This window comes from Rhinoraja longicauda, unplaced genomic scaffold (genome assembly GCF_053455715.1).
Source record: "Rhinoraja longicauda isolate Sanriku21f unplaced genomic scaffold, sRhiLon1.1 Scf000161, whole genome shotgun sequence".
Lineage (NCBI taxonomy): Eukaryota > Metazoa > Chordata > Chondrichthyes > Rajiformes > Arhynchobatidae > Rhinoraja > Rhinoraja longicauda.
In genome coordinates, this window is record NW_027601379.1 from 107,610 (window position 1) to 127,240 (window position 19,631).

At 44.3% G+C, this 19,631-nt stretch overlaps 1 protein-coding gene across 1 annotated transcript in view; it reads right to left on the bottom strand.

Annotated features, from left to right (window-relative positions):
• LOC144590219 (hepatic and glial cell adhesion molecule-like) overlaps positions 1-5,351 on the bottom strand; it is a 47,154-nt gene extending 41,803 nt beyond the window's left edge. Inside the window, exons 1-2 of the mRNA XM_078395002.1 lie at positions 5,291-5,351; positions 2,239-2,538 (exon numbers count right to left, since the gene is read on the bottom strand). Coding sequence (XP_078251128.1) covers positions 2,239-2,538; positions 5,291-5,351 — 361 coding nt within the window. The remainder of the gene's footprint in view (positions 1-2,238; positions 2,539-5,290) is intronic.
• Between the last annotated feature and the right edge of the window lie 14,280 nt (positions 5,352-19,631).

A 19,631-nucleotide genomic window follows, 5' to 3' on the forward strand; every position in this document is an offset into this window, starting at 1 on the left:
AAAGCTTCTGGACCTGACAACATTCCTGGTCGTGTGCTAAAAGACTGCGCAGCTGAGCTCACAGATGTCCTCACAGACATCTTCAACATCTCCCTGAGCCAGGCTGTTGTTCCCTCGTGCTTCAAAGAAATCACCATCATACCTGTGCCCAAGAAGTCTTCTCCATCCTGCTTCAACGACTACTGCCCAGTAGCGCTGACTTCAACCATCATGAAGTGCTTCGAGAGGCTGGTCATGAAGCAGATCAGATCCAACCTCCCCCCCTCCCTGGACCCGTTTCAGTTTGCATATCGAGCTAAGCGGTCCACTGAGGATGCCATCTCCTCTGCTCTACACCCAGCCCTCACCCACTTGGACACTAAAAACTCATATGTTAGGATGCTGTTCATAGACTTTAGCTCAGCATTCAACACCATCATCCCCCAGCAGCTGGTTTGTAAACTAACAAATCTGGGCCTCAGCCCCCTTCTCTGCAACTGGCTGCTGGACTTCCTCACTGCCAGACCCCAGTCTGTACGGGTCGGCAGCAACACATCGGACACCATCACGCTGAGTACGGGGGCCCCACAAGGATGTGTGTTAAGCCCCCTGCTCTTCACCTTGCTGACCCACGACTGCACACCCACCCACAGCTCCAACCACTTCGTCAAGTTTGCGGACAACACAACCGTGGTGGGTCTCATCAGCAACAACGACGAGACCCACTATAGGAAGGAGGTGAACCAGCTGGTGCACAGACAACAATCTCTTCCTGAATGTGGAGAAAACAAAGGATATTGTTGTCGACTTCAGGAGAACGCACACCCAACACCCCCACCCACTGACCATCAATGGTGCTGCTGTGGAGTAGGTGAGCAGCACCAAATTCCTGGGGGTGAACATCACCGAGGATCTCTCCTGGAGCAACAACACCACGTCCATCGCCAAGAAAGCCCAGCAGTGCCTCTACTTCCTCCGCAAACTGAAGAGAGCGGGAGCCCCCACACCCATCATGTACACTTTTTACCGAGGCGCCATCGAGAGCATCCTCAGCAGCTGCATCACTGTGTGGTTCGGAAGCTGCACAGCCTCCAGCCGTAAGACTCTGCAGCGCATAGTGAACACTGCTGAGAGGATCACTGGTGCCTCACTCCCAACACTCCTGGTCCTTTACACCACCCGCCTCACCCGCAAAGCACTGAGCATTGTGGGTGACCCCTCCCACCCCTCCAACAGCCTCTTCACCCTCCTGCCTTCAGGGAGAAGGTTTCGCAGCCTGAGGTCGAGCACCACCCGACTAAAGAACAGTTTCTTCCACCAGGCTGTCAGGATGCTGAACTCTCTCCCCTCCCTCCCTCCCTCCTCTCTCCCCTGCCCCCATTGGACCTGGACTTTAACAACCCACACACACGCACATCCAGCACCAGACACTTTTTTTTTTAACGCTGCTATGGACAGGCTTTGCACTACTGTTCATTATTTTTTTATTGTAATATATTCAACTTCATCTTTTTTTCATTGAAGTGACTATATTTTATATTGATTGTTGTTTGCTGTGCCTTTTTAATTTTAACTTAATTTAATGCACTTTATTCCTCGGGATTGTGGGAAACGGTATTTCGATTTTCTGTCTGTGTAAACTAACTGGAAATTGACAATAAAGTTGACTTTGACTTTGACTTTGACTCTTGTTATGAAGGCCAACATTCCATTGGCTTTCTTCACTGCCTGCTGTACCTGCATGCTTCCTTTCAGTGACTGATGCACTAAGACACCCAGATCACGTTGTACGTCCCCTTTTCCTAACTTGACACCATTCAAATAATAATCTGCCTTCCTATTCTTACCACCAAAGTGGATAACCTCACACTTATCCACATTAAACTGCATCTGCCATGCATCCGCCCACTCACACAACCTGTCCAAGTCATCCTGCAACCTCAAAGCATCTTCCTCACAGTTCACACTGCCACCTAGCTTTGTATCATCAGCAAATTTGCTAATGGTACTTTTAATCCCTTCATCCAAGTCATTGATGTATATTGTAAATATCTTTCACTATGCCACTTGGGTATCTTAGAACCCGATGGTATGAACTTTAAACTCTCAAATTTCAAGTAATAACTCAGTGGGCCAAAGTGTCTATATCTCTGAACTAAACTTGACTTAATTGAGCTTAAAGGCAATTAATAAATGGAAAATGCCTCAGCACACTGTCACCATTTCATTGAAATAATAACAAACTCTATGGCTACTTACCAATGATTTCAAGATTTAGAATTCTGGTCCTCTGTGGGTCTAAGTCCACCATCATATTATAGTGGCCACTGTCTGATTTTCTGACATCTTTTAATTGAAATGATCCATTTGATATGTTAACTTTAATTCGATTCTTGTACTTTTCATATATGATGAGATTTCCTTCAAGCACATCAGTAATGTGGAGAACCCTGCTGGAATCTGAGAAGTCCCAGTGCAAATTATTGAATTTCTTATCAGTTCCAGGGAACGAAACAGAGGAACCTGTGGCGGCCAACTTGCTGTCACTTGTCCACTGAGCTGCAAGACAATAAATTAATTCAAACAGTATCACACCTGATATATGTCGGAAGGAACTGCAGATGCTGATTTAAACCGAAGATAGAGACAAAAAGCTGGAGTAACTCAGCGGGACAGACAGCATCCCTGGAGAAAATGAATAGGTTTCGGTCGAAACCCTTCTTCGGACTCCTGAAGACTCCAGTCTGAAGAAGGGTCTTGACCCGAAACATCACCTATTCCTTTTCCCCAGAGATGCCGTCTGACCGCTGAGTTACTCCAGCTTTTTGTGTCACACCTGAGGTAGATTAACACAAACACGTAGATGTTCAGTGTTTACCTTAGCTACCACACAGCTACTAACAGTAAAGAAAGAGTTTCCACATTGGGTGGGGCATTGAGTACAAGAGTCAAGAGGTCAGGTAGGGCGGCACGGTAGCGCAGCGGTAGAGTTGCTGCTTTACAGCGAATGCAGCGCCGGAGTCTCAGGTTCGATCCTGACTACGGGTGCTGCACTGTAAGGAGTTTGTACGTTCTCCCCGTGACCTGCGTGGGTTTTCTCCGAGATCTTCGGTTTCCTCCCACACTCCAAAGACGTGCAGGTATGTAGGTTAATTGGCTGGGTAAAATGTAAAAATTGTCCCTAGTGGGTGTAGGATAGTGTTAATGTACGGGGATCACTGGGCGGCACGGACTTGGAGGGCCGAAAAGGCCTGTTTCCGGCTGTATATATATGATGATATGATATGATAGGTTGCAGCTTTACAAAACCATTGATGGGCCACATTTGGAGTATTGCACGCAGTTCTGGTCGCACCTTGTACAGGAAGATTGGAGAGGTTTCCGAGGAAGTGCAGAAGAGATTTACCACAATGGTACTTGGATCAGAGAGTATTAGCTATCAGACGAGAATGGACAAAGTTGGATTGTTTTCTGTGGCGCGTCAGAGGTTGAGGAGAGACCTGATTGAAGTGTCTTAAATAGTGAGAGGCATTGATAGGGTAGAGTCAGAACCTTTTCCCCCCAGGGTGGAAATGTCAAAGACTAGAGGACATAGCTTTAAGGTGAGGGAGGCAAAGTTTAAAACAGATGTGTAGGGCACGCTTTTTGACAACACCCTCTCCCTCAATGTTAACAAGGCAAAAGAGCTAGTAATTGACTTGAGGAAGCATGGCGCAGCACGTGTCCAATCAGCATCAATGGGGCCAAAGTGGATATAGTTAAATCTTTAAGTTCTTGGGTGTATATGGCAGCACTGTGATGCAGCGGTAGAGTTGCTGCCTCACAGCGCCAGAGACCCGGGTTCCATCCTGACTAAGGGTGCTGTCTGCACGGCGCTTTTACATTCTCCCCGTGACCAGCGTGGGGTTTTCTCCGAGATCTTCAGTTACCCCTCACACTCCACAGACTTGTAGGTTTGTAGGTTAATTGGCTTGGTGTCAATTTAAATGATCCCTAGTTTGTGCAGGACAGTGTTAATGCGCGGGGATCACTGGTTGGTGCAAACTCGGTGGGCCGAAAGCCCTGTTTCCTCGCTGTATCTCTAAACTGAACAAAACTAAACTAAATATCTCCAACCATTTTTCCTGGACTAACCAACCACATTGAAGATTAGGGATTTTCATTAAAAATGAAAATGAAACATTGAAAATTGAAGACCAAAGTAGCACACAAGCACCTCCACTTCTCCAAGCGACAAACGACAAGATCAGTTTATCTCAAATAACTCTTATCAATATCTACAGATGCACAGTGGAAAGTATACAATCAGGTAGTAAATTCAATTCTTTTTTCTCTCGGTCATCGGCAGTTGAGGGAATACCTGATAGAAGTTTGTAAAATTGTGAAAGGGATAGATAGACAGACAGAACCTTTATTCCTAGCGTGGAAATGTCAAAGACTGGTAAACTAGACTGGTCCAGGAACGCTGAGGCCCTGTACAAGAAGGGACAGAGCAGGCTGAACTTTTTGCGAAGGCTCCGCTCCTTCAACATCTGCGGTAAGATGCTGCAGATGTTCTACCAATCGGTGGTGGCCAGTGCCATCTTCTCCGCTGTAGAGCGCAGGGGCAGCAGGGCGAAGGCCGTGGACTAAACTAGAATTAACACTCATCAAGAAGGCTGGATCCGTCCTGGCGGCGGAGTTGGGTTCATGGGAGATGGTCTTGGAGAGGAGGATGCATCTCAAACTGCAGAGCATCTTGGACAATAACAGCTCACCCCCTCCATGACACACTGGTCAACCTGAGGAGCACCTTCAGCAACAGACTGGTTCCACCAAGTGGCAGTAGAGAACGCCACAGGAGATCCTTTTTCCCGTGGCGATCAAACTGTACAACTCTTCCCCCTTCCATCATGGAGCTGACTGACTCCCCTCCCCCCTTCCCCCTCCCCTCCGTCAACACCCCCGCTCCCCCCTCCTCGATCTTTGTACATCCCCAATCCTCCAATTTCATGCTTCATGTATTATGTGTTTTATGACTGTTGGCACACCAATCTCCCTCCTGGGATAAATAAAGTTCAATGGTATGGTATGGTCGAGAGTTGAGCGTGAAGGTCAGATGGGGAAAGTTTCACGAAGAAGGGTTAATTTAATGTGGGATCATGTTTGATACAGACATCAGGTCCTAACATCAAGGACCTGTTCCTACGCTCCACTGTTTTATTTAGAATTATATTTCCATAGATGCATTTTCATTTTTCTTCCAAATTAAACAGCTCTTGAGCCAGATTGCAGCCACCGCCTCCTTACAGAGACTCAGAACTAATTTTACCTGAAACTCTTTGGCTGAGAAGCTGCAGAAGGCAGAGGAAAGAGCAGTCAAAGGTCTTCATTATATGCCACTGTCAGCTTATTCAAATAACGCAATAGGGTCGAGAAGGTAGCATGGTGACTTCATCTGAGAACTGAGAGAAGGAAAAGGAGCAGTATATCACATATAATACACGTTATAATTTATATTTATATTTAGATGAGAGAAACTCAGTGGGTCGGGCATCTGTGGAGGGAGGGGACGGATAGTATTTCGGGCGGGACCGTTTTATTGATGTGGGCAGTGTGGTTGATATGTTTTACATGGGCTTCTACAAGGACCCACACACGGAAGACTGGTTGAAAAGGTAGGAGCCCATAAGATACGACGTCGTCGTTCTCAATCAAAATACTAGTGCGGTAAAGGAGACAAAGGTGGAGATGCAAGGAACTACATCTCCTTCTGCATCAACTGCATCTGAACAAAACCATGCTTTCATTTCACTGCACATCTTGTATGAGCATGTGACAAATAAACTTGACTTGACTTGACTTGGACTATCCCTGATCAGCCCTTGTCCATCTGAATGTATGTGTACCCTGTCCCTCAGAATACTCTCCAGGTACTTTCCAACTACAGATGTTAAGCTCGCCAGCCTATAGTTCCCAGCCTTTTCCCTGCAGGCTTCTCGAATCGGGCTACAACATTTGCCACCCTCCAGTCTTCCGGCACCTCTCCTGCATTTAATGACGACTTGTAAATTTCTGCCCGCGCTCCTGCAATTTTCACTCGAGCTTCCTACAGTGTTTTTGGATATATCTGATCAGGCCCTGGAGATTTGTCCACCTTCATACACGTCAGGACCTTCAGATCCTCTTCCACTGTAACACTGACTGTTCTCGAGACATTTCCATTGACTTCCTCAAGTTCCTCAGTCCTCCTGTCTTTCTCCACGGTAAAAACAGAGGAGAAATACTCATTGAGGATCTTGCCCAACTCCTGTGGCTCCACACAGAGTTGACCACTTTGATTCCTGAGGGGTCCCACTCTCTCTCTCTCCGGTTACCCTTTTTCCCCTTTATGTAAAATCTCTGGGGATTATCCTTAATGCTATCCACCAGAGCTAACACGCGTCCCATTTTTTCCCTCCTGATTTCCTCGTTTAGCTTGCTCCTTGGTTCCCGAAACTCCTCCAGTGATACACTTGATCCCAGCTGCTTATACCTGGCCCATGCCTCCTTACTCTTGACCAGAGCCTCAATTTCCCTAGTCATCCAAACTTCCTTCCGCTCAACCTTGCTGTTAACACTTCAAAGACGTAAAGGTATGTAGGTTAATTGACTGGGTAAATGTAAAAATTGTCCGTAGTGTGTGTAGGCTCGTGCTAATGTGCGGGGATCGCTGGGCGGCATGGACTCGGTGGGCCGAAGGGCCTGTTTCCGCGCTTAATCTCTAAATCTAAAAAAAAAGGATGTTGCTAGAACATTAAAGAGGATGTTGCCCGGACTAGAGGGTATGATCTATAGGGAGAGATTGAGTAGACTAGTCCTTGGGGAGCAGGAGGATGAGGGGTGATCTTGTTGATGTGTAAAAATCATGAGAGGAATAGATCGGGTAGCTGTGCAGAGTCTCTTGCCCAAAGTGAGCAAATCGAGGACCAGAGGACATAGGTTTAAGGTGAAGGGGAAAAGATTTAATAGGAAACTGTGGGGTAACTTTCTCAGGCAAAGGGTGGTGGGTGTATGGAACAAGTTGCCAGAGGAGGTAGTTGAGGAAGGATTTATCCCAACGTTTAAGAAACAGTTAGACAGGTACATGGATAGGGCAGGTTTGGAGTGATCTGGCCCAAACGCAGGCAGGTGGGACTAGTGTAGCATGGACATTGGCGAGTGTGGACAAGTTAGTGTGAAGGGCCTGTTTCCACACTGTATCACTCTATGGTTCTATGATTCTATGACCAAGATGTTCCATCTACTCTAGTCCTACCTGCCTGCAATTATGCCCATGTACCTCTGAACCTTTCCTATCCATGTACAAATCCAAATGTCTTTTAAATGTTGTTATAGTACCTAGGTTTACAAACAAAAGAATATAACATGATGCAGAATGCAGGGCTGTTGGACACACTCTGCTGCCTGGGACTAAGAACCCTATACCTCCTACCTCGACTCTGTCCAAGGACCTTGACAGTCATTCCAGCTGAGGCAGAGGTTCACTTGTACTTCCTCCAACCTCATCCACTGTATCCGCTGTTCCAGGTGTGGACCCCTGTTTCTCGGTGAGACAAAGTGCCTGCTCGGTCATCGTTTCGCTGAACACCTCTGCTCAGTCCACCTAAACCTACCTAATCTCCCGGTTGCCAAACACTTTAAATCCCCCTCCCATTCCCACACTGACCTTTCTGACCTGGGCCTCCTCCAATGTCAGAGTGAGGCCCAGCGCAAATTGGATGAACAGCATCGCGTGGGCAGCTTACACCCCAGCAGTATGAACATTGACTTATCTAACTTCAAGTAGCCCTTGCTTTCCCTCTCTCTCCCTTCCCAGTTCTCAGACCAGTCTGACTGACATTTTATCTCTGTTTGCTTTGTTGTCAGCTTCTCCAAGCTAACAATGATACATTTTACATTTTCCTTGATCTGCAACTCTTTTGATGTCTCGTTTTACCCTTCCATAACTCTGTCCCTCCCTCTCCCCTGACCCTCAGTCTGAAGAAGGGTCTCAGCCGGAAAATTCACTCATTCCTTCTTTCCAGAGATGCTGCCTGTCCGGCTGAGTTACTCCAGCATTTGTCTCTATCTTCTGAGCACAGTGGAGACATTTAACAGCCAAAGCTGGTGTTAAGGAAGGAAATTAAAGCCCTAGTGAGACCGCACCTGGAGTACTGTGTGCAGTTTCGGTCTTCAAATTTGAGGAAGGACATCCTTGCTATTGAGGGAGTGCAGCGTAGGTTCACTAGGTTAATTCCAGGAATGGCGGGAATGGCAAATTTGCAGATGACATAAAACTGGGTGGCAGTGTGAACTGTGAGGAGGATGCTATGAGGACGCAGGGTGACTTGGACAGGTTGTGTGAGTGGGTAGATGCATGGCAGATGCAGTTTAATGTGGATAAATGTGAGGTTATCCACTTTGGTGGTAAGAACAGGAGGACAGATTATTATCTGAATGGTGTCAGATAGTACAAAGAGATCTGGGTGTCCTTGTTCATCAGTCACTGAAAGTAAGCATGCAGGTACAGCAGGCAGTGTAGAAAGCTAATGGCATGTTGGCCTTCATGACAAGAGGAGTTGAGTTTAGGAGCAAAGAGGTCCTTCTGTAGTTGTACAGGGCCCGAGTGAGACCACAACTGGAGTACAGTGTGCAGTTTTGGTCTCCAAATTTGAGGAAGGATATTCTTGCTATTGAGGAAGTGCAGCCTGGGTTCACCAGGTTAATTCCCGGAATGGCGGGGCTGTCGTATGTTGAAAGACTGGAGCGACTGGGCTTGTATACACTGGAATTTAGAAGGATGAGAGGGGATCTTATTGAAACATATGATTATTAAGGGATTGGACATGCTGGAGGCAGGAAACATGTTCCCAATGTTGGGGAAGTCCAGAACCAGGGGCCACAGTTTAAGAATAAGGGGTAGGCCATTTAGAACGGAGATAAGGAAAAACTTTTTCACTCAGAGAGTTGTAAATCTGTGGAATTCTCTGCCTCAGAAGGCAGTGGAGACCAATTCTCTGGATGCTTTCAAGAGAGAGTTAGATAGAGCTCAATGATAGTGAGTCAGGGGGTATGGGGAGAAGGCAGGAACGGGGTACTGATTGTGAATGATCAGCCTTGATCACATTGAATGGCGGTGCTGGCTGGAAGGGCTGAATGGCCTCCTCCTGCACCTATTGTCTATTGTGTAAACAAAGGGTGAGATCGCGATTACTTGAACACTAGGACATTTTTATATTTGGGATTTTGCACGGTCTGGACAATCGGTGTTGTTTCTGGGATACGGGAAAGGAGGAGAGTATGACGACATTTTGCCAACGTCTGCTCCAAAATAGGAATTAAACAGAAGCACACGAAAACAGCCAGATGGTTAACGCAACATTTGTGAAACGACCGTCAGAAGGTCGTAACTCTCTTTTCCTTGCTCTCGTGGACGGGAAATTCAATTACGTTTTGCATTCGTTGAACGCTGAAGATAGACGATGAAAGCCGTTAGCAAAATTCCCATCAGACTCCCAGACAACAAAAAGGATATATCTTTTCACCTCCTCTCTACGACATTTGTTCACCTGATTCGATGCCCCCCCCCCGGAATCTTGGTTGCTGCAAACCTTTACACCCGCTTGTCCAGCTCGCTGGCGAGGAAGTCTAGTCCGTGAGATAGAGTTGCTCGTGTGTCCGACCTGAAAAAGCAGATCGCCGTTTGGAATATACAGCCACTCTGCGGCAGGAGACTGACCGCGACTCTGCCTTGTCACCAGTTACAAGTCCCAGCGTCTCCGGTGGGCGGCACGGTAGAGTTGCTGCCTTGCAGGGCCAGTGATCCCCGGGTATGGGGGCTCTTCTGCACGGCCGGGTCTAATCCTGACTACGGGTGGTCTTCTGTACGGAGTATTTACACTTGGTATGAGTGTAGATTGGTCCGTGTGTCCGTGTGTGTGCAGAGACGGCTTCAGCAAGTTCCCCCCGTTTCTCGCTTCGCTTCCATTTGGCACAAAACAACCCAAGTCCCACCCCCTTTTTTAAAAAAACGGCCTTTAATTTAGTCTGTGAAGTGTGGCTCATCGACAAAGTAAACAGTGAAGGGCGATCTGGGCGGGCACGGTTTTCAGTTGATGCCACAAAAATGTCCAGTGTTACAACTTGCAGCGTTTGACATTTTTGGTCTTCTTTCTTCCCCAACACCCCACGGGTCTGGGACGCTGACAATTTGAGGGAATTAATGGAAACAATTTAAACTTAAATCGAAGGTAGACACAAAATGCTGGAGTGACTTGTATACACTGGAATTTAGAAGGATGAGGGGGGATCTTATTGAAACATATAAGATAATTAGGGGATTGGACACATTAGAGGCAGGAAACATGTTCCCAATGTTGGGGGAATCCAGAACAAGGGGCCACAGTTTAAGAATAAGGGGTAGGCCATTTAGAACGGAGATGAGGAAGAACTTTTTCAGTCAGAGAGTGGTGAAGGTGTAGAATTCTCTGCCTCAGAAGGCAGTGGAGGCCAGTTCGTTGGATGCTTTCAAGAGAGAGCTGGATAGAGCTCTTAAGGATAGCGGAGTGAGGGGGTATGGGGAGAAGGCAGGAACGGGGTACTGATTGAGAGTGATCAGCCATGATCGCATTGAATGGCGGTGCTGGCTCGAAGGGCTGAATGGCCTACTCCTGCACCTATTGTCTATTGTCTATTGACTCAGCGGGTCAGGCAGCATCTCTGGAGAGAAGGAATGGATGACGTTTCCGGTCGAGACCCTTCTTCAGACTGATGTGACTGATTCTCTCCAGAGATGCTGCCTGACCTGCTGAGTTACTCCAGCATTTTGTGTCGACCTTCGATTTAAATCAGCATCTGCAGTTTTCGTTCCTTCATAACTTAAATCGAATCGAATCGAATAGGAGGCTCAAAAAAGGGGAATCGAAGAGAGAGTTGGGAAGTCATGTCGCAGTTGTATAAGACGTTGGTGAGGCCACATTTAGAGTATTGTGTTCAGTTCTGGGCACCATGTTACAGGAAAAATGTTGTCAAGCTGGAAAGGGGACAGAGAAGATTTATTGCAATGTTGCCAGGACTAGAGGGTGTGAGCTGTAGGGAGCTGTACAGTAGCCTGGGACTCTATCCCTTGGGTGCAGGAGGACGAGGAGTGATCTTATAGAGGTGTATAAAATCATGAGAGCAATAGAGTCTCTTGCCCAGAGTAGGTGAATCGAAGACCAGAGGATATAGGTTTAAGGTTAAGGTAGAAAGATTTAATAGTAATCTGAGGGGTAGCTTTTTCACACAAAGGGTGGTTGGTGGATGGAACAAGCTGCCAGAGGAGGTAATTGAGGCTGGGACTATCCCAACGTTTAACATAGAAACATAGAAAATAGGTGCAGGATTAGGCCATTCGGCCCTTCAATATGATCATGGCTGATCATCCAGCTCAGTAGCCTGTACCTGCCTTCTCTCCATACCCCCTGATCCCTTTAGTAAAAAGGGCCACATCTAACTCCCTCCTAAATATAGCCAATGAACTGGCCTCAACTACCTTCTGTGGCAGAGAATTCCACAGACTCACCACTCTCTGTGTGAAGAAATGTTTTCTCATCTCGGTCCTAAAAGACTTCCCCCTTATCCTTAAGATGTGACCCCTGGTTCTGGACTCCCCCAACATCGGGAACAATCTTCCCGCATCTAGCCTCTCCAACCCCTTAAGAATTTTATATGTTTCTATAAGATCCCCCCTCAGTCTTCTAAATTCCAGCGAGTACAAGCCCAGTCTATCCAGTCTTTCCTCATATGAAAGTCCCGCCATCCCAGGGATCAATCTGCTGAACCTTCTCTGTACTCCCTCTAAGGCAAGAACGTCTTTCCTCAGGTTAGGAGACCAAAACTGCACACAATACTCCAGGTGCGGTCTCACCAAGGCCCTGTACAACTGCAGCAGAACCTCCCTGCTTCTAAACTCAAATCCTCTTGCTATGAATGCCAACATACCATTCGCTTTCTTCACTGCCTGCTGCACCTGCATGCTTGCTTTCAATGACTGGTGCACCATGACACCCAGGTCACGTTGCATCTCCCCTTCTCCCAATCCGTCACCATTCAGGTAATACTCTGCTTTCCTGTTCTTGCCGCCAAAGTGGATAACCTCACATTTAACCACATTATATTGCATCTGCCATGCATTTGCCCACTCGCCTAATCTATCCAAGTCACTCAGCAGCCTCCTAGCATCCTCCTCGCAGCTAACACTGCCACCCAGCTTCGTGTCATCCGCAAACTTGGAGATGCTGCATTCAATTCCCTCGTCCAAATCATTAATATACACTGTAAATAACTGGGGTCCCAGCACTGAGCCTTGCGGTACCCCAGTAGTCACTGCCTGCCATTCCGAAAAGGACCCGTTTATTCCTACTCTTTGCTTCCTGTCCGCCAACCAATTTTCTATCCACCTCAAAACTGAACCCTCAATACCGTGTGCTTTAAGTTTGTACACCAATCTCCTATGTGGGACCTTGTCGAAGGCCTTCTGAAAGTCCAGATATAACACATCGACTGGTTCTCCCTTATTCACTCTACTAGTTACATCCTCGAAAAATTCTATAAGATTCGTCGGACATGATTTGCCTTTGGTACAGTTTAAGATACAGTTAGTCAGGTACATGGAGAGGACAGGTTTGGAGGAATGTGGACCAAACGCGGGCAGGTGTTACTGGTGTAGCTGGGCATATTGGCCTGTGGGTAAGTTGGGCTGAAGGGCCTGTTTCCATGCTGTATCACTCTATCACTCTATGACAAAGAGAGGACAGGGATGCTTATCTAATCAAGAGAAAATACAATCGCGAGGAAATAACGGAGCGGGAGAGTAATTGTCAGAGTTGCCATATCTGTGGAATTCTCTGCCACAGAAGGCAGTGGAGACCAATTCACTGGATGTATTCAAGAGAGAGTTGGATGTGGTTCTTAGGGCTAACGGAATCAGGGGATATGGGGAGAAAGCAGGAACGGGTTACTGATTCTGGTTGATCAGCCATGATCATATTGAATGGCGGTGCTGGATGAAAGGTATTTCTGCACCTATTTTCTCTGATTCTATGTTTCTATATCTAGAAATGAAAGGCATTCCCATAATTGTTTTTCTACCTTCGATTTAAACCAGCATCTGGCAGCTAAGGCAGCTAAGCTTAAACCAACATCTGGCATCAAACCAGCTAAGGCAGAGCAGGAACGGTACACAGGTCTGGGGTAAATATACAATTAATGTACAATGTGGGCTTCTTGGGCACTGACCTCGTATGTAATGATTTGAAGATTCCCTTGAAGATGATAGAAAATAGTATAAGAAGGCAGACACAAAATGCTGGTGTAGCTCAGGCAGCATCTCAGGAGAGAAAGAATGGGTGACGTTTCGGGTCGAGACCCTTCTTCAGACTAGTTAGTGAAAAGGGAAATGAGAGATATAGGCAAGAGAGATAGAGAACAATGAATGAAAGATATGCAAAAAAGTAATGATGGTAAAGGGAAACTGGTCATTGCTAGCTGTTTGTTGGGTGAAAACGAGAAGCTAGTGGGACTTGGGTGGGGGAGGGATGGAGAGAGCAGGAATGCCGGGGTTACTTGATGTTAGAGAAATCAACAACTAGGCCAGGGGTGGCCAAACCGCGGCTCGCGAGCAACATGCGGCTCTTTGACCTTTAATAACAGGCTCTTTGACCTTTAATAACAGGCTCTTTGACCTTTAATAAGCGGCTCGTGGAAATATGTTGGCTGAGTTCCTTTTTTCATCACAGTTAATATAAAAGTATAAAAATATAAATATAAATAAGAAAAATTTCAAGCTTTATAATTATTTACTGGGTATGAATTGAGACCCCATTGGAATAAAACGTAAGTTTAATGTTCATGGTTAGTAAAAATATTTAAGAATTTAAATCCTGATTTTAATGCTAAATCTGAGTGAGGCATTGTTCTTTAGTGCTGGGGGAGGGAATGGTGGGAGGCAGAGGGATTAAAGAAATATCAGGTCAGCAAGGGTTACAGAGGAATGTCAGAAGACTGAGGTCATGGGTAAGGGGGTTAAAGATTTGGGTGCTCCGGGGAGTGAGAGTGGTCACAGGTGGCTTAATGAGTCTAGGCCTGACCGCACTCACGTCAGTGTAACACAAGACGTTGAACTGTGCAGACCTAGTTGGTACACTTCGGATACAAGTTTTATTTAAAGTGTCTGTGAAACTTTTGTGAAGGAAGATGGCGTCATCAAATTGTAAGAGACGAAAATATGAAAATGAAAACAGAAATTTTAAGCCAGAGTGGGAGGAAGATTTTGCATTCACCGTTAAAGGAGGTAAACCTTTTGTGCCTTATCTGCCATGTGTCACTCAGTCATTACAAAGCCAGTAACTTGAAACGCCACTATGAAACAAATCACAAAAACTTTTCGTATGATTTTCCACCTAAATCAGTAACAAAATGTGTATGTAACAATAAAAACGTATGTGTAAATTTTGTTCATGTCTTGCGGCTCTCAAACATCTGAACTTTATCGTATGTGGCTCTTACATTAAGCAAGTTTGGCCACCCCTGAACTAGGCTGTAAGCCGCCCAATCAAAATATGAGGTGCTGTTCCTCCAATTTGCATTTGGCATCACTCAAACGATGGAGGAGACCTTGGGCAGAAAGGTCTGTATGGGAATGGGAAGGAGAATTAAAGTGTTTAGCAAACGGAACATCAGGTAGGTCCAGGCAGACTGAGAGAAGGTGTTGAGTGATACGATCGCCCAGTCTACATTTTGTCTAGCCGATGTATAAGAGTTCTCATCTTGAATAATGGACACAGTAGATAAGGTTGGAGGAAGTGTAAGTGAACCTCTGCCTAACCTGAAAGGAAGAAAAGCTTTAAACCAGCATCTGCAGGTCCATCCTACACAAAATGTAGAACAGATCATTCTTATCGAGTAGAAGGTGACAACGAAGCATGCAGAGATCAAATTTTATCAGGGGACTGTCAGACTGGTCAGAGAACTAGGAAGGGGGAGGGGTGGAGAGAGGGAAAGCAAGGGTTACTTGAAGTTAGAGGTCAATATTCATACTGCTGGGGTGTAAGCTGCCCAAGCGAAATGTGAGGAGCTTACAAACGTCAGTGTGGGAATGGGAGGGGAAGTTAAAGTGATGATGAGCAACCGGGAGATGAGGTACATTCAGGCAGACTGAGCAGAGGTGCTCAGCGAAACGATCGCCGAAACTTCACTTGGTCTCGCCGATATTTAGTCCACACTTGGACCAGCGGATACAGTGGATGAGGTTGGAGGAGGTGTAAGTGAAACTCTGCCTCACCTGGAAAGACTGTCGTGGTCTTTGGATGGAGTCGAGGGCGGAGATATAGGGACAGATGATGCATCTCCTGCGGTTGCAGGGGGAGTACCTGGGGAGGATGTGGTTTGGGTGGGAAGGGACGAGTCAACCAGGGAGTTGCGGAGGGGAACGGTCACTGCAGAAAGCAGGAAGGGGTGAAGATGTGAAGACGAGGCCAGTAGTGGGATCCCATTGGAAGTGGCGAAAATGTCGGAGGAATAGGTGCTGAATACAAAGGCTGATGGGGTGAAAGGTGAGGACTCTTGTCGCTGTTTTGACTGGGGGAAGGGGGGGGGAGCGAGAGCGGAGATATCAAGGAGACCTTGGTGAGGGCCTCATCTATGATATGGAGGGGAACCCCCATTCTCTAAAGAATGAGGACATCTCAGATATGCGGCGTAGATAGAGGAATTGGGAATAGAGGGGGATGGGGGAGGGGGTGGGGAGGGTGAGGAGGGGAGAGGGTGTAGGAGGGGAGCGAAGGTAGGGGGAGGGGGGGTGGGGGTTGGGAAGAAGGTGGAGTGGGGGAGAAGGGAGGTGAGGGGAGGGAGAGAGGGAGAGTCAGGGGGGTAGTGGTTTAGCACTTGGTCGAGTAAATGAATAAACTTGATAATTAAATTGGAGGAAATCAGGCAGTTAAACATTCCTAATTCTCTGTTCCAATCACAACTGCTTGGCCAGATATTCTATTTCAGTTTAATTTAGTTTAGATACAGCACGGAAACAGGCCCTTTGGCCCATCGATTCCGCACCGACTGGCGATCCCCGCACACTAACACTAACCTTACACACACTGGGGACAACTTATTCTAATACCAAGCCAATTAACCTACAAACCTCTACGTCTTTGGAGTGTGGGAGGAAAGCGAAGATCTCGGAGAAAACCCACGCAGGTCACTGGGACAATGTACAAACTCCGTACAGACAGCACCTGCATTCCGGATCGAATCCGGGTCTCCCTTACAGCAAGCGTTGTAAGGCAACAACTCTACCGCTGTGCCTGTTCAGTTCTCCATTCCTCAGAACTTTAGCTTTCCACATCTGATTAGGGGCAGGACTATTTCCATTCATCAGTAAACATTTACTGTTCAGTCAGTAGATTGCCTCCAAATGTGTCCAAATGCAGTTATAACGTCATCCAGTGATATGTGATAGGAGCAGAGTTAGACCATTCGGCCCCTCAAATCTACTCTGCCATGCAATCATGATTCATCTATCCCATCCTCATAACCCCATTCTCCTGCCTTCTCCCTATAATCCTTGACACCTGCACTAATCAAGAATCAATCTATCTCTGCCTTAAAAATATCAACGGATTTGGCCTACACAGCCTTCTGTGGCAATGAATTCCACAGATTCACCACCCTCTGACTCTCATCCTCATCTCCTTCATGAAAGAATGTCCTTTAATTCTGAGGCTATGACCTCTGTCCTAGACTCTCCAGTAGCGAAACATCCTCTCCACATCCACTCGACCCAAGCCTTACACTATTCTATTTTTTCTTCTTATTAAAAAGATTTTTTTTTGAAAAGCATATGTACAGATAGAAATAAAAGACAAATTTGTTACAAAGTTCTTACATAGCTTCAATTTTAAAGAGAGAAATTAAAAATAAAGAAGAAAGAGAAAAAAACTATTGGGAAGAGAGAATATAATTTTTTTTTTTAAAGTATAACTATAAAAATTAAAGGGGGTAGATCCGGGAGACAATAACCACAGTTGTACATCCAACCCTGAACTCAAGTTTCAACTTTTAATTTTATATTTTTATTTTAGTCCTGTGTCAAACCCATTTACTTTTCTAAAAATTCAATAAATGGAGACCATATTTTAAAAAATAAATCAGGTTTGTCAATTAAGGCAAATCTTACTTTTTCCAAATGCAGGGTCTCTGTCATTTCCGTAGTCCACATTTTAATTGTGGGGGTTATTGGTTTTTTCCAAGATCTAAGTATTAATTTTTTCACAGTTATTAAACTGTAATCAAGAAAATGTACCTGACTTGTTGTAAAGTTTGTAGTATGTTCTGATAATCCTAATATAATTAATTTTGGATCCATATCCAATTGTTTGTTGATAACTTTAGAAACTATTTAAAAATATCCAGCCAGAAAATTTGCATTTTTATGCAAGTTACGAAAATATGAGTTAAATTAGCTTCTTGAAATTGACATTTATCACAATTAGGAGAGATACTAGGAAAAATCCTATTTAATTTCGTCTTCGAATAATGTAATCTATGTATTATTTTAAATTGTATTGTCTAGTATTTAGTGAACATTGGTGTATATGTTGTAAACTTTCATCCCATATATCTTGCATTATGAGTTGGTTCAATTCGTCCTCCCAGGCTCGTCTATATGATTCTGATGACGGAATGTCAGTATCTAGGAGAGTATTATAAATAAAGGATATTAATTTATTTGAATTATAATGTCGATTCAGGCATACATCAAGAGTTTCTGGACCTCTAAATTTATATTCTTGCATGTGTAATTTTACATAATCTCTAAGTTGTAAATATCTAAAATAATTATTAACATGTAATCCGTACTTCTGCTGTAAATCATGAAAAGAAAGAAAAGTTCCCTTATGATAAAGATCTCCCACCCTTTTAATTCCATAACTTTTCCATTGAGCAAATCCTCTATCTAAGACAGACGGTTTAAAAGAAGGGTTATTCGCAATAGGGAGGAAAGCAGATAATTTACTCAGTTTTAAAGTAAGATTTAATTGTTTCCAGGTACGGATAACACTGTGTATAATCGGATTACCTCCATAAGTTTTTTAATTTAAATTTATTGGAGCTAAGAGGATCGCACCAATATCAAATGGTAAACAATCCTCTTTCTCCATCTTTAACCAATCCGGTTGTTGATCAGTGTCATCCAACCAGCAGGTTATATTTTTAATATTAACCGCCCAATAATAAAATAAGAAGTTAGGTAAGGCAATTCCTCCATTAGTTTTAGACTTACATAGATGTATTTTATTTATTCTATGAGTCTTGTAGTCCCAAATAAAATTAGTAATAATTGAATCAATTTAAAAAAAAAACTTTTTTGGAAGATAGATCGGAATTGCTTGAAATAAGTGTAGTAGCTGTGGAAGAAAGATCATCTTTATAGCATTACTACGACCAACTAATGATATAGGAAGTGTTTTCCAAAATTGGATATTTCTATGTAATTTAGTAAGTAAAGGAGGAAAATTTAATTTAAATAAAGAAGTATATTTCCTAGTCACGTAAATTCCAAGATATTTAAACTTTTCATAGGCAATTTTTAAAGGAAATTGTTGAAGTATGGCCGGATTGTGCTCCATTATTGGCATAATTTCACTTTTGTACCAGTTAATTCTATAACCTGAAAATGAACCAAATTGAGTAATGAGATTTAATAAATTCGGAATGCTAATTTCTGGCTTTGTAATGTCTATTAATACATCATCCGCATATAAGTAAATTTTATTGGTTGTATGTTTAGTGTTATAACCGTGAATGTCTGGATTTGATCTAATACTCTCAGCAAGTGGTTCTATAACGAGGGCAAATAGAAGCGGAGATAGTGGGCATCCTTGTCTACAACCCCTAAATAAATGAAATTTGGATGACAACATTTGATTAGTTAATATTCTAGCTGTTGGGGAAGTACATAAAAGTTTCACCCATGAACAAAAATTTTCACCTAATTGAAATTTTTCCATCACTACTTGATTCTACTTGAATTCTACTTGATCAAATGCTTTTTCAGCATCTAGCGAAATGATTGCTAAATCTTCGTTTAATAGTCTATTTGAATATATTATATTGAACAAGCGTCTCAAATTGAAAAATGAATATCGTTTAGCTATAAAGCCTGATTGATCGGGGTGTATCAATTTATCTATAACTAGACTTAATCTATGAGCTAAGATTTTCGCTAATATCTTCTGATCAGTATTTAAAAGAGCTATCGCTCTGTACGAACCAGGGTCTTCAGAACCCTTATCTTTTTTAGGAATAAGTATTATTGTTGATTCAGTCAGAGTTTGTGGTAATCTCTGTTGTTTAAAGGCGTAACTATATACAGTTTGCAAACGTGGAGAGACCAAATCACTAATTTTTTTATAAAATTCATTATTTAAGCCGTCAGGGCCAGGAGTCTTCCCATTTTTCATGGATTTAGAATAGAATAGAATAGTTCCTTTATTGTCATTGTAACATGAGCCATGTACAACGAAATTGTAAAATGTCAGCCAGTCAGTGCACCATTCAAACATTTCTAAAAGCTAACGATACATACAAGGTAAAATATTTTAAAAAAGATAAAC